The sequence below is a fragment of the Tarenaya hassleriana genome, unplaced genomic scaffold (genome assembly GCF_000463585.1).
Source record: "Tarenaya hassleriana unplaced genomic scaffold, ASM46358v1 Cleome70, whole genome shotgun sequence".
Taxonomy (NCBI): Eukaryota; Viridiplantae; Streptophyta; class Magnoliopsida; order Brassicales; family Cleomaceae; genus Tarenaya; species Tarenaya hassleriana.
In genome coordinates this window covers 281,245-293,270 of record NW_010969549.1, presented here as the reverse complement: position 1 = coordinate 293,270, position 12,026 = coordinate 281,245, and the positions used below count along the sequence as shown (strand labels likewise).

General features: G+C 36.2%; 1 protein-coding gene across 1 annotated transcript; it reads left to right on the top strand.

The window, feature by feature from the left end:
* Nucleotides 1-684: 684 nt before the first annotated feature.
* LOC104801596 (myosin-1-like) lies at nt 685-11,700 on the top strand. The gene is made up of 24 exons (XM_010524906.2): nt 685-1,005; nt 1,745-2,123; nt 3,090-3,191; nt 3,292-3,435; nt 3,543-3,693; nt 3,789-3,816; nt 4,075-4,240; nt 4,388-4,451; nt 4,549-4,562; nt 4,642-4,726; nt 5,091-5,194; nt 5,325-5,463; nt 5,950-6,068; nt 7,099-7,251; nt 7,506-7,595; nt 7,675-7,752; nt 7,952-8,110; nt 8,265-8,471; nt 8,892-9,097; nt 9,224-9,359; nt 9,794-9,923; nt 10,043-10,189; nt 10,337-10,404; nt 10,828-11,700. The coding sequence occupies exons 2-24, from the start codon at nt 1,749-1,751 to the stop codon at nt 11,491-11,493; spliced, it is 3,531 nt and encodes a 1,176-aa protein (XP_010523208.1). The 5' UTR covers nt 685-1,005; nt 1,745-1,748; the 3' UTR covers nt 11,494-11,700.
* Nucleotides 11,701-12,026: the final 326 nt, after the last annotated feature.

Genomic DNA, 12,026 nt, shown 5'->3' with positions numbered 1-12,026 from the left:
TCATTGTATTCGAATTTACCAAAACAGTTAATCTTGTATATAATTTGTTGGGAAAATTTTAAAAAAAATACCTGAACTTTTCAGTTTTTATAAAACAAAATCCAAATTTTGTTTTTTTATCAAATAAAACCTTAACTTTATTTTTTAGTCGAAAATAAATTTAAATTTTATAATCATTATCATTTTTAATTCTAAATTCTGATATACGTCCTATCCTATGTGTCAAATCAATATTTTGACCATAATTATTTTTAAAATGATAATTATTATAAAATTTATATTTATTTATAATTCAAAAATTAAGTTAAAAGTTTTATTTAATAAAAATTAACAAATTCATATATTTTTGCGAGATTTCTCTAATTTGTTTGGTCACCTTTTGATTTACAATCTTCATGTTGTGGATATGTATTTATTTCCGAGCATATCCGATCAAAACCTAAAGGGCAAAATGGTAACTCAGGCACGTGTGGTGCTGAATTTTCTCCTTTTCAAAATTCGGTTGGTGGAAAAACCCGAGGCATTCAAATTTGTCGGATAATTTAAAAGTATTTCAATAATAAAATTCATAGCAAATAACTGTAATTCCAAGGACAAAAAAAAAAACAAAAAAAAAACAAAGAAAAAGAGAAAACGACAGATTTTCTTCTTTTTTCTTTTACTTGTGAAGCAGAGAAAAAGCTGCATCTTCTACACTCGTTTTTCTTTTCCAAATCTTTTTCCGGAATTTTCTCTCATTTTCTCAGAAACCAAACAGCCTCTACTCATCGTGACTTAACCCGGTTACTATATACGGAAGTATATACTCACCTTTATTTGTCTTTATTCCTTTATTTTTCTCGGTCTCCGAGACTACAGAATCATAAAATTCTTCCCGAGAAGTGGACTTCTGTGTTTTTTTTTTTCTCGGATCAATCACCGCTGAAAATTGATTTCCCGAGAATCTTGAAGTTCCCTCTGAAGGTGGTATTGCTTGGCGGTTTCACTCCCATCAAGCCTTTGAAGGTATTGTTATCGAGTTTTGACCCAGATCGAAAAAAATTGACCGTTCATTTGTTTTCGTGTTCCCAGCCCTTGTGATTACGCGGAAATAATTGCTTCTGTCTCTGTTCGGGTTCGTCTCTAGTGATAGATTATTAGTGTTTCTTGTGAAAATTGAAAATTAGAAGCTATTTCATTAGAAATTATGATATTTTTTGAAGGATTTGGGCTTATTTGATTGTAATCTGTCAGATCAGTTTGATCGCTAAACAGGGGTTTAAAATTGTGTCATGGAATTGGTCTTCTATTTATTTAACGTGATCTTTTTGTCATATTATTTTCTTGATTTCGTCAATATTCTTCAAAATTCAACTGAAGTATGGATTTCTTACTGTTTGAAGCTATACTTAGCAACCCATTGATATTGTTTACTTTAACTTCATCAAGTCAAGCATCCCTTCTTGTAGGGGGAAAAGAGTAAGTCTGGATTCTTCAATCTACTGAATCCATAAGACATTCCTAGTTTAGCATCTGTTTCTTTAAGATTGTGAAATTTTGTAATAGTGACAGAAGATTCAAAAGCACTCCAGTCTATGTCTTTAACTATGGTCCCCTCCATTATGTTGATAAACTAGTTTGGTCTTTGAGTGGGGTCTTCTTCTAAAAGCTTTTTGGAGACATAAAAAAGTTTGCCATTTGATTTCATTGTTCTTCTTTTTCCGAATGCCACCGTCTAAACTGGATACTTCGGTTTCTCTCGCAGGAAAATGTCTCAGAAGATCATGCCTTCCATGCAGCCTGTTAAACCGTTACAGGCAGACTATAGTCTTGTCGATTCACCAATCTCTGAACGCCTTGAGAGCTCCTCCGGTTTAAGTGTGCAGAGGGCTGAAATTATCAGCTCTACTATTTCTGGAAATAGTGGATTAAAGAATGAGGCGAATGAAATTGCTGATCATGTTGGGGACATGGGTAACACAAATGAGGATTCTCCATATAGTGGGCATAATACTTCAAATGGAGTGCTGCCCTCAATTGGTGATGGAGATCTGGGTGCTGCTCTTCCTCCCTTGCCTTCGAGCTCAGTGTCTCAGAGTAATGAACACAGGTGGAGCGACACAAGTGCATATGCTCGGAAGAAGGTATATTTAGTACTTTTTATACTGAAATTCAGAATTTCAAAGAATAACAGATTCTTAGGAATGTTATGATGAAATACTCATGGCTTGGGTGGATTTCTTGTTAGGATGATAGTCTTACTGGTTTATTTTGACTCTGAAAAAGTAGATGCGTTCAAGCAGCCTGCAGTTCAAGGATGCATATAGCACTGCGCAAATGTGATATGTTTGAATGGATAAACTGTTGCAAGCTTTACCACATCTGGTATTCAATTATCTAAAAAATTCATGAGCTAGGTATGCCATAATTTTTCGCTGACCTGTAAAAACTAAGATATTTCTTCTTTGTGAAAGAGGCTTAAGGATATTGGTTTTGCTGATCTCCTCTGATGCCCATTCTACCTTCCCTGGTTTCCATTTTTACTGGCTAAAATTGTCTACAAAACATGAAAGGTTGCTTTAATGGATCCCTAGTTGTTAGGGATTCCAAATTGAATAACCATTCTTGTACTACTATGTGCACTACACAGGTAACAGGTTACAGGTTTGCTACAGTAATAGGTTATAGTTAATGCCTGCTGAAGGAAAGATATCCTTGATGCTTTTGGACCGTTGAGTGATTTATTCTTTGTGCTTTTCAGGTGTATGTTTGACTAGGGCCTTTTAGATATTTGATAAAATGTGGGGAAATGTGTTACTAATATTTGGACACGGGGAAAAAACTTTGTTCTTTCAATATTAGAGGAAATGTTTCTTCCTCTACATATGGTCTTGTTATTCGCTTTCAGATAGTCATATTTCCTTTCCATTACGAGTCCCTCATTCTACATCACTCTTTACTTGGATGAAAGCATATCTATTGTACGTTACTGTAATCTCGACAATCATGTTTTGATTGTGTCAGCATCCCAATGGTATGCTATTGTTTTGATGTGTTGTCTTAGCATTTCCCTTTACTGGGGATGAAATTTTGACTATTTAAAATTCTAGATGTTACAATCTTGGGTCCAACTTCCAAACGGTAACTGGGAGCTGGGGAAGATATTGTCAACTTCAGGAGAAGAGTCTGTTATTTCATTCCCTGAAGGAAAAGTAAGTGACTTTCTTGATTCCAAAGGTAGCTGTTGATGAACATTTAGATGTATGATTACATTAATATAATTGGATACTGCTTCTTCACTTGATTTAACAGGTTTTAAATGTAAGATCAGAGATTCTAGTACCGGCAAACCCTGATATTCTTGATGGCGTAGATGATCTCCTGCAACTAAGTTACTTAAATGAGCCATCAGTGTTGTACAATCTCCAGTACAGATACAATCAAGATATGATATATGTAAGTTTATGTGTTGATATACATTTTAGTACATTATTCTCCTGATTCCATCTTAAAAAGTTGATAGGTACTGATGGTTCTTTTGATGCTATACTGTGTGGTGCTAGACTAAAGCAGGACCAGTATTGGTGGCTGTAAACCCCTTCAAGGAGGTTCCTTTATATGGTGATCGCTACATTGAGGCATACAAGAATAGGTCGATTGAGAGCCCTCATGTATATGCAATTGCGGATACAGCAATTCGTGAAATGATACGGGGTGTGTTCACGTTTCTTAGTTGTCAGTAATTTAACATAAACCTTCCAGATCTAACTCTTTTTTTTTTTTTTTTCTGTTTTCCTTTCTTGTTCCAGATGAAGTTAATCAATCTATCATCATCAGGTCTGTCAATTTGTGGTCTTAGCAGTGGATCTGAGTTCCTATACTTGCTCTTTGATTCTTCCTCTTGCCAGTATTTAGTTACTTTCATGCCTTCTTTTGAGTGTTATTCTGGCATGGTGGGGTAATTCTGTTTGCCAAAGATCCATTATTAAGAAGCATTAGTCGTGGCACAGCAGGAACCAGTGGATGTTTTGAATGATCAAATGGCTCCAGTTTATTTTTGTGTTTTTCTTGTCTTGATGTTCGCTTTTCATCCAGTGGAGAGAGTGGAGCCGGAAAAACTGAGACGGCAAAGATAGCTATGCAATACTTGGCTGCTCTTGGAGGCGGAAGTGGGATAGAGTACGATATACTGAAGACGAATCCCATCTTGGAAGCATTTGGAAATGCAAAAACATTGAGAAATGATAATTCCAGTCGTTTCGTAAGTTCTTTGCGTTTTTTTAGTTTTAGTTTGTTGTTTCCCTGTATGTCAAAGTTTGAGGGTGAAGTTATTATTCATAGAAAGAACAATGAATAAGTGTTGATTAATTTGCCTCATAGTGTTTTGTCTTGATGTTTAAATTGACAGGGGAAGCTGATAGAGATTCATTTCAGTGAAACTGGAAAGATCTCGGGTGCTAAAATTCAAACCTGTAAGTGTAAACATTTAATCTTCTGCTACATAATTGTTTTTCTCCTCCATATCTATTCTAGCTAATCCTTTTGCTTTTTGATTCTTCAAATTTGCAGTTTTACTTGAAAAGGTAAATTCTTTAAGGTTATTTTCCCTGATTGCCTTTTTTCCTTATAAATATGGTTTGTAACCTAGATATATTTTGGCAGTCTAGAGTGGTCCAATGCGCTGAAGGAGAAAGGTCCTACCATATATTTTATCAGCTATGTGCTGGGGCTTCACCTGAGCTTCGAGGTACATTTAGATTTAAATTGTTTACGGAGCCTTTTATAAAAGAGACTAAAGCATAGTATCATACATTTTCTCCTTGTCTCCTAACAATTCTTTATGTACTTTCAAACTTATAAGTGGTAGTTGTAAATGAGCCTTTAAATGGCCTTATGTGAATTTTTAGATTAGCTTATGATGGAAGTGGAACCAATTGATTATGCGTTCTTAAACATATCTTGCTTCCTTTAGGAGCTGAGTCACAACATCTTGAGTAATTCGTGTGCTAGATTACTAAATAGAGTTGTAAAGTTCTATTTATAAACATTTGTTTTTCTTGTGGGATTTTTTTTTTGTTTTTCTCACTCAATCCACTCATTGTCAACTGCAGAAAAGCTTAATTTGATGAGTGCTCATCAATATAAATATCTGAGGCAGAGTAATTGCTATTCAATCAACGGAATTGATGATGCTGAACGTTTTCAAACTGTCATTGTAATTCTCTTTCAGACAAGCTCCGTTCCTTTTTCCATACTCATTTTAGACATTTATTTATATTTTGGATAAAAACATCGTGTTATTAACTTGAAATGGTGTATCATGTGACCCTGACTTTCCGTTGCAGGAAGCCCTAGACATTGTACATGTTACTAAAGAAGATCATGCCAGTGTATTTGCAATGCTTGCTGCAGTGTTATGGCTGGGGAATGTTTCCTTCACCATTATTGATAATGAAAACCATGTTGAACCTACAGAAGATGAAAGTAAGGCTCTTCATTTTTTTAGGTTGCAGTTATGTAGTTAGTATCTATATATACGTTATCTTTCTCTCAATCCATGAACTAGGAAAAATTTATATCCTAGTCGGCATCCTATGCCTTTTTTGTGCTGAACTTAGGCATCCTCCTCTTGTGACCTTACCTTCCCCGCTTCATTGTTTTCAAGGAGGCAGTTCTATGTTTGGTTCTTTGGCACTCTTAAACCAGAAGTAATCTTGATTTTTGGACATAAGATTTCTTTGTTAAATGGATTCCTGTGTAACGGTTTTATACTTGTGCTACCTCTAATGTTAGTTGATTTAAAGTTTCCAATTACTGTTTGTTTTATTTGCTAGCTTTGTTGTCACTTTCATCCTCTTGGAACTTGGTTTTGAAGAGCTTTTGATGGCTGTCAGTTTTTTGCTCTGTCTGGATGCAGCTTGACTCGTGACTCTATAACACCAACTGAGCTACAGTATTTATTGCTTTCAGGTTTGTCAACTGTTGCTAAACTAATTGGGTGCACCATTAATGAGCTTAAACTAGCTCTATCGAAACGTAAGATGAGAGTTGGGAATGATACTATTGTACAGAAGCTAACACTATCACAGGTAAATTTTTACAACGAATTTTAGTTTGTCTTTTGTGGAGAAGTTTATCGGGAGTTGGCTTTATAGATGTTTGATCAGGCAGGCGACTCATTATGCTATAATTCTGTTTTAGTCATGTAAATCAACTTTCTGATAGGCTTCTGATAATTATCCTTGTTAAGTGTAGCATCTTTTAGTTCATCATTTGGCCTTACTTTTATGTCAACTTGCTTAGACCTCAGCTTACTTGCATATTTCAGAATATCAATCACATAATTTTCCCCAAATGAACTTGGGAATGAAGCGATGTTGTTGTTGTTGTATCAATCACATAATTTTGTTGAGATGCCAAAAACAGTTTTCCTATTTTTTTTGGTCTTTAATCCTATTGTTTGATCTCTAATCCTTTCACCAGACATTTCCGTACTTTCAATTCCATCTGTCATCTCTATTTATGTTTTATATCCACGTAAATCAACAATGCTGTAACATTTTGTAAGGTTTAATATTTCATGAACATCTTTTGATTTCTCATTCTGAACATGGTATTCACGAATTTGATTAAAAGTCGGGCTTCTATTTGAAGCATAAGATTTGGTTTTCATGGTATCTACGTAAAGAATTATTGGAATAGGTTTAGTCCACAGAATCTTATATTTTATATATTATTTCTCTGTGTTCATTTTCCAAAGTGAGGTTCTTAGCTCACTCTATTATCCAACATTGAAAAATCTAGATTTAAGTGGGTTGTTTTGTTTGCCTGAGTTTTGCCAGGGCAAATGAGTTCTCTGGTTTACTGCTGAGTTGTTGGGGTTATATTTTTAGTGAAGGCCTAGCGCAAGACATAGATAGTGATGTGCACTCGAGTTTTGTGATTATTATTTATGCTTCATATTATTGGCGTTGGACCTTGCAGTGCATGAAAGTTCCTTCTGAAGTTAAAATGAATCTCGTTTCCTTTGTTCAGTTTCAATAACTCAAGATTACTTTAATTTCTTTGACAGGGCAAATTATTTTTTGTTTCTGAAATCATTTTTTAATTTCCTTTCAGGCCATTGATACAAGAGATGCTTTAGCCAAATCAATCTATGCCTGCTTATTTGACTGGCTGGTTGAACAAATCAACAAATCTCTTGCAGTGGGGAAGAGGCGAACTGGCAGATCCATCAGCATTCTAGATATCTACGGCTTTGAATCATTTGATGTATGATCCTTCTCTGTCTCTCTCCGCTTTCGTCTGGATACAGAAACTACATCCTTAAGCTATGACATCCATAGATATTCAATTCTCAATTACATCCCCAAATAATGACAACCATTATAAACTCTTCGGAAAACGGATTCTGGAGTGTGTGTTCAGTTTTATCATCTATCCTTGTAATAGCCTTGTGCTTTCACCTATGCATGTTCAGTTTTATGTTTCATAAAAAATATTAACAACGCGTGTTTCTTCTACAGAAAAATAGCTTCGAGCAGTTCTGTATTAATTATGCAAACGAGAGACTACAGCAACATTTCAATCGTCATCTTTTCAAACTAGAACAGGAGGTAAGCTTTTTGCTTTCTGAATGAGCACTATGGACTGTTCTAATACTAAGGGACTAATTTTTCTTTTCTACCCTTCCAGGAATATATCCAGGATGGCATTGATTGGACAAAAGTTGATTTTGAAGATAACCAAGATTGTCTTAATCTCTTTGAAAAGGTAGAATGATGTTTTATTGTATTCCCCTCTTGATAATCAGCAATTGCCATATGCCACAAATCAGTATATGCTGCTTTCAGGATAGAAATAAGTTATTGAACGTGTACTGGTTTTTTATGACTAAGATATGTTCTTTGAGGAAATCTTTTTTGTTAGTTAAAATGTCTTTTAAGGCCATCATGTCTCAATTTCTGTGCAGAAACCATTGGGACTGCTCTCTCTGTTGGATGAGGAATCCACATTTCCGAATGGGACAGATTTAACACTTGCCAACAAGCTTAAACAACATTTAAATTCTAATTTGTGCTTCAGAGGTGAACGAGGGAAGGCTTTCACAGTTGCGCACTATGCAGGAGAGGTAAATAGCTCTAGAGTCTTGTAGACTCCAAATTATTATCAACGGGATCTGTGGCTCTGTGTTGAGAATTTTTAAATCTTGACTGAAATAAGAACTTGGTGTAGGTCGTGAATGTTTCCTTACAACTTCTTAATCTCTTGCTTCTCCAACTCAGGTTACATATGATACGATTGGATTTCTAGAGAAGAACAGAGACTTGTTGCACTTGGATTCTATTCAACTCTTGTCCTCTTGTTCTTGCCACCTTCCTCAAGCATTTGCTTCTAGTATGCTCGTCCAATCCGAGAAATTTGTTGTCGGTCCTCTATATAAAGCAGGTGGAGCTGATTCCCAAAGACTCAGTGTAGCAACAAAATTTAAGGTACGTGGCTTTGACCTTTAACGCAAACCTGTTTCTTCAATTTCTGCACGAACCAATTGACACGATTATCTGTTTACAGCTCTGCAGAGCAAATTGTGCTGGGGTGTGTGATGGGGATATAAAAAAAAATAGCTCTTGGAAATACTGAAAATCTGTGTTTGTTTTTTACTATTGTGAAGTAAATTTGCCCTTAATTTTAATTGGGAATTCAATCTATGTTGTGCCTTTTGTAGTTTTCTAATTGCAGTAATCTGTAACAAGATTAGAAATTTGAGCTTGTTACGATCAATTGATATCTCTCACTGTGGTAGTTTGATGTCTATTTCTTATGCAAAAGCTTCTGCTTTCATACAAAATAGGAGGGGACATCTTATCATCCCTGATATTTGATTGATCATCTTGCCTGGATATTTTGTGCAGGGTCAACTTTTCCAGCTGATGCAACGTCTGGAGAGCACCACCCCGCATTTCATTCGCTGTATAAAGCCAAACAAAGTTCAGTCTCCTGGGTTATATGAGCAAGGCCTTGTATTGCAGCAGCTACGGTGTTGTGGGGTCCTAGAGGTAGTTCGGATTTCACGGTTCGGATTTCCTACAAGAATGTTTCATCAGAAGTTTGCACGGAGGTGACAACCCCTTCATTCAGTAACTCCACATTCATGATGTTGCAAAGGATCTTTTAAGCTTTTCTTATTTAGTTATGACCATAGCGAAAAGTTACTGAGGTGTTAGCTGTAATGTATATGCTTCAGGTATGGGTTTCTTCTACTGGAGGACATTGCAGCAAAAGATCCTCTAAGTGTTTCTGTTGCCATACTTCATCAATTTAACATCTTACCAGAGATGTATCAAGTTGGCTACACCAAACTCTTTTTCCGGACTGGCCAGGTATATAATACCTAGATATCTGTAAGTCTTGTCTTTTACTGGAATGGGCTCGAATAAGAGATTTCTACAGCATATTCCTTTCACCAAATGAAATAACATGAAGGAAAATTTGTGCTTGACATTTGAGTCAGTAGAATGCAGTTATAAATCTGGGGGATCTTTGTTGTCCATCAAAATAATTATTTATTTTCTTGCTTCCGAAATGTTTCCCTAAAATGATCCTACATATTTCCTAGTCTTGATTCACAGGAGGTTAACATCTTTGTAAGTCCCAATGGGAAATTGTGGTGAAAAAGCCTATATAAACCTTTCTTGCTGTGCTTTGTATCGATATGCTTATTTGAGCCTTCTTGTTGTGTTGGCCTCCACAACATATCTTCTGGAGGTATGCAGTGTTTTGTGGAAATATATCTAACTTGTATCTTAAATTACAGATCGGAGTTCTTGAAGATACAAGGAATCGTACTCTCCATGGCATTTTACGTGTTCAAAGCTCGTTCAGAGGGCACCAAGTTCGGTGTCATATGAAAGAGCTTAAAAGAGGGATTGCTAATCTCCAGTCATGTATTATATCCCTCATTGGTTTTTCAAATTTTTTTGTTTGAGCTATAATTTCCTCTAATAGATGCCTTTGAAACTTTAACATGAGTCACTGCTTCTTCCTACCGTCCTTTTTTTGACAGTTGTTCGTGGAGAAAAAGTGAGGAAAGAGTACATGGAGTTATTGCGGAGGCATAGAGCTGCCATTGTTATACAAAGCCAGGTTAAGAGCAAGATCTCCAGGAAACAGTACATGGGCATGCTTGATGCATCGGTTGTGATACAATCAGGTAAAAGGTTTTCTGTTAGGTGTTGGTAACCTTGTCATGGAAGACGAAGTCAAGATTATTTACATCTTTGATATCAAGTTCTAAGCAAATGAGAAAAACAATGTAAGGGCATAAGAAATTTAAATAATCGCTAAAGCCTTTTTGCAGTGATTCGTGGTTGGTTGGTGAGACGATGCTCTGGTGATATTGGATGGCTAAAATTTGGAGGCACCAAGGTAATTGTTACTTCTAGTACTGTATTTTACAGGTGTAAGTCTTTACCTCTAAGTTCTCTATAGCTGCAAAGGTGGACTGAAAGTCCTTCTAGAAATATCATCTTATAAGCATATAAATCTTGTAATATTATTCGGCTCTGTTATCAATCATGGAAAGGATAGATCCACTCTGGCTTCGCTGTGTGTTGCTTTTCCACTTCTTTTGGTTATTTTTACTTATTTTTCTTCGGGTTTTCCAATTTCAAGATTGCTGTTTAAACGATGCCCAATCGAAGGGCTTATTCTGCATGTCTAATAGATGAAGTTAAGCTTGTTTTCTTTTTCCATCAAAGTGCTTTTATCATTGTCCATGATTTGCAATTTTCCAAGCTCGATACGCTTATTAGTTGTTACATCCTTCACATTATCTGATCCTTTGCACAGAGAAACGAGTCAGACGAGGTGTTAGTGAAGGCGTCAGTACTTGCTGAACTTCAGCGGAAGGTTCTTAAGGCTGAGGCTGCTCTGCGTGAGAAAGAAGAAGAAAACGATATTCTTAAGCAAAGACTCCAGCAGTATGAGAACCGATGGTCCGAATACGAGACGAAAATGAAATCCATGGAAGAAATCTGGCAAAAACAAATGCGATCATTGCAATCCAGTCTCTCTATTGCAAAGAGAAGCTTAGGAGGAGCCAATGACTCCGAAAGAAACTCGGATGCATCAGTAAATGCAAGCGATGGTACAGACTGGGATTCGGCGGGTAATTTCAGGTCCCAAACGAGCAACGGAGGGACAAGGCCTATGAGCGCGGGTTTGAGCGTTATAAGCCGTTTGGCTGAGGAATTCGAACAAAGAGCTCAAGTTTTCGGGGATGATGCAAAGTTCTTGGTGGAAGTGAAATCTGGTCAGGTGGAAGCAAATCTGTATCCGGATCGGGAACTTCGTAGGTTGAAGGAGATGTTTGAGAAGTGGAAGAAGGACTACGGGACGAGACTGCGGGAAACGAAAGTGATACTTAACAAGCTCGGGAACGATGAATCAGGAGGATCATTGGAGAGAGTGAAGAGGAAATGGTGGGGAAGGAGGAATAGCACTAGGTACTTTTGAGTATCATTTCTTTCGATTTTTAGAAGCAAAATCTTCGGAATTTGATTCGAATCTGTTGGGTTCTTGGGGTTTATTTTTTCGATTTTGTGGCCATTGAAGTTGCAAAGTAGTAGTGATACATTGTAAGTGAGTGACATGTTTGCCACGATGTGAAGGATTGTATTTATAAGTGAGGCTTCTGCTTCTTACTTTTTTTTTTTTTATATATCCACGAGTCTTGTACACTTTTTGTTTGAATGCCGTTATACATGTGTCTGTTTGTGCGTGGTTAAAAAAATTTTGTAACCGACAAGTTCATTGGAACCGGTCCACTTAATCCCGATCCGGAGATAATCGTTAATCATGCTTTTTTATGTCCATTTGTGTGGTTAAAATTTAATATCGAGTAAAAGATTATTCAGTCCAAAAATTCAAGTATTTATATATATATATGTAATGACTATTATATTAACAGTAGAAAAGATTGTTGAAGGTTCGAATCGTTTAGATACTGTAAATAGATAGAGAGATAAGATATAAATAAAACAAACAAT

Coding starts and splice junctions, on each gene's coding strand:
- LOC104801596 (XM_010524906.2), top strand. CDS start 1,749: ATGTCTCAGAAGATCATGCCTTCCATGCAGCCTGTTAAACCGTTACAG. Junction 3,192..3,291: donor TTTCATTCCCTGAAGGAAAA/GTAAGTGACTTT, acceptor TTGATTTAACAG/GTTTTAAATGTAAGATCAGA. Junction 7,252..7,505: donor ACGGCTTTGAATCATTTGAT/GTATGATCCTTC, acceptor TTTCTTCTACAG/AAAAATAGCTTCGAGCAGTT.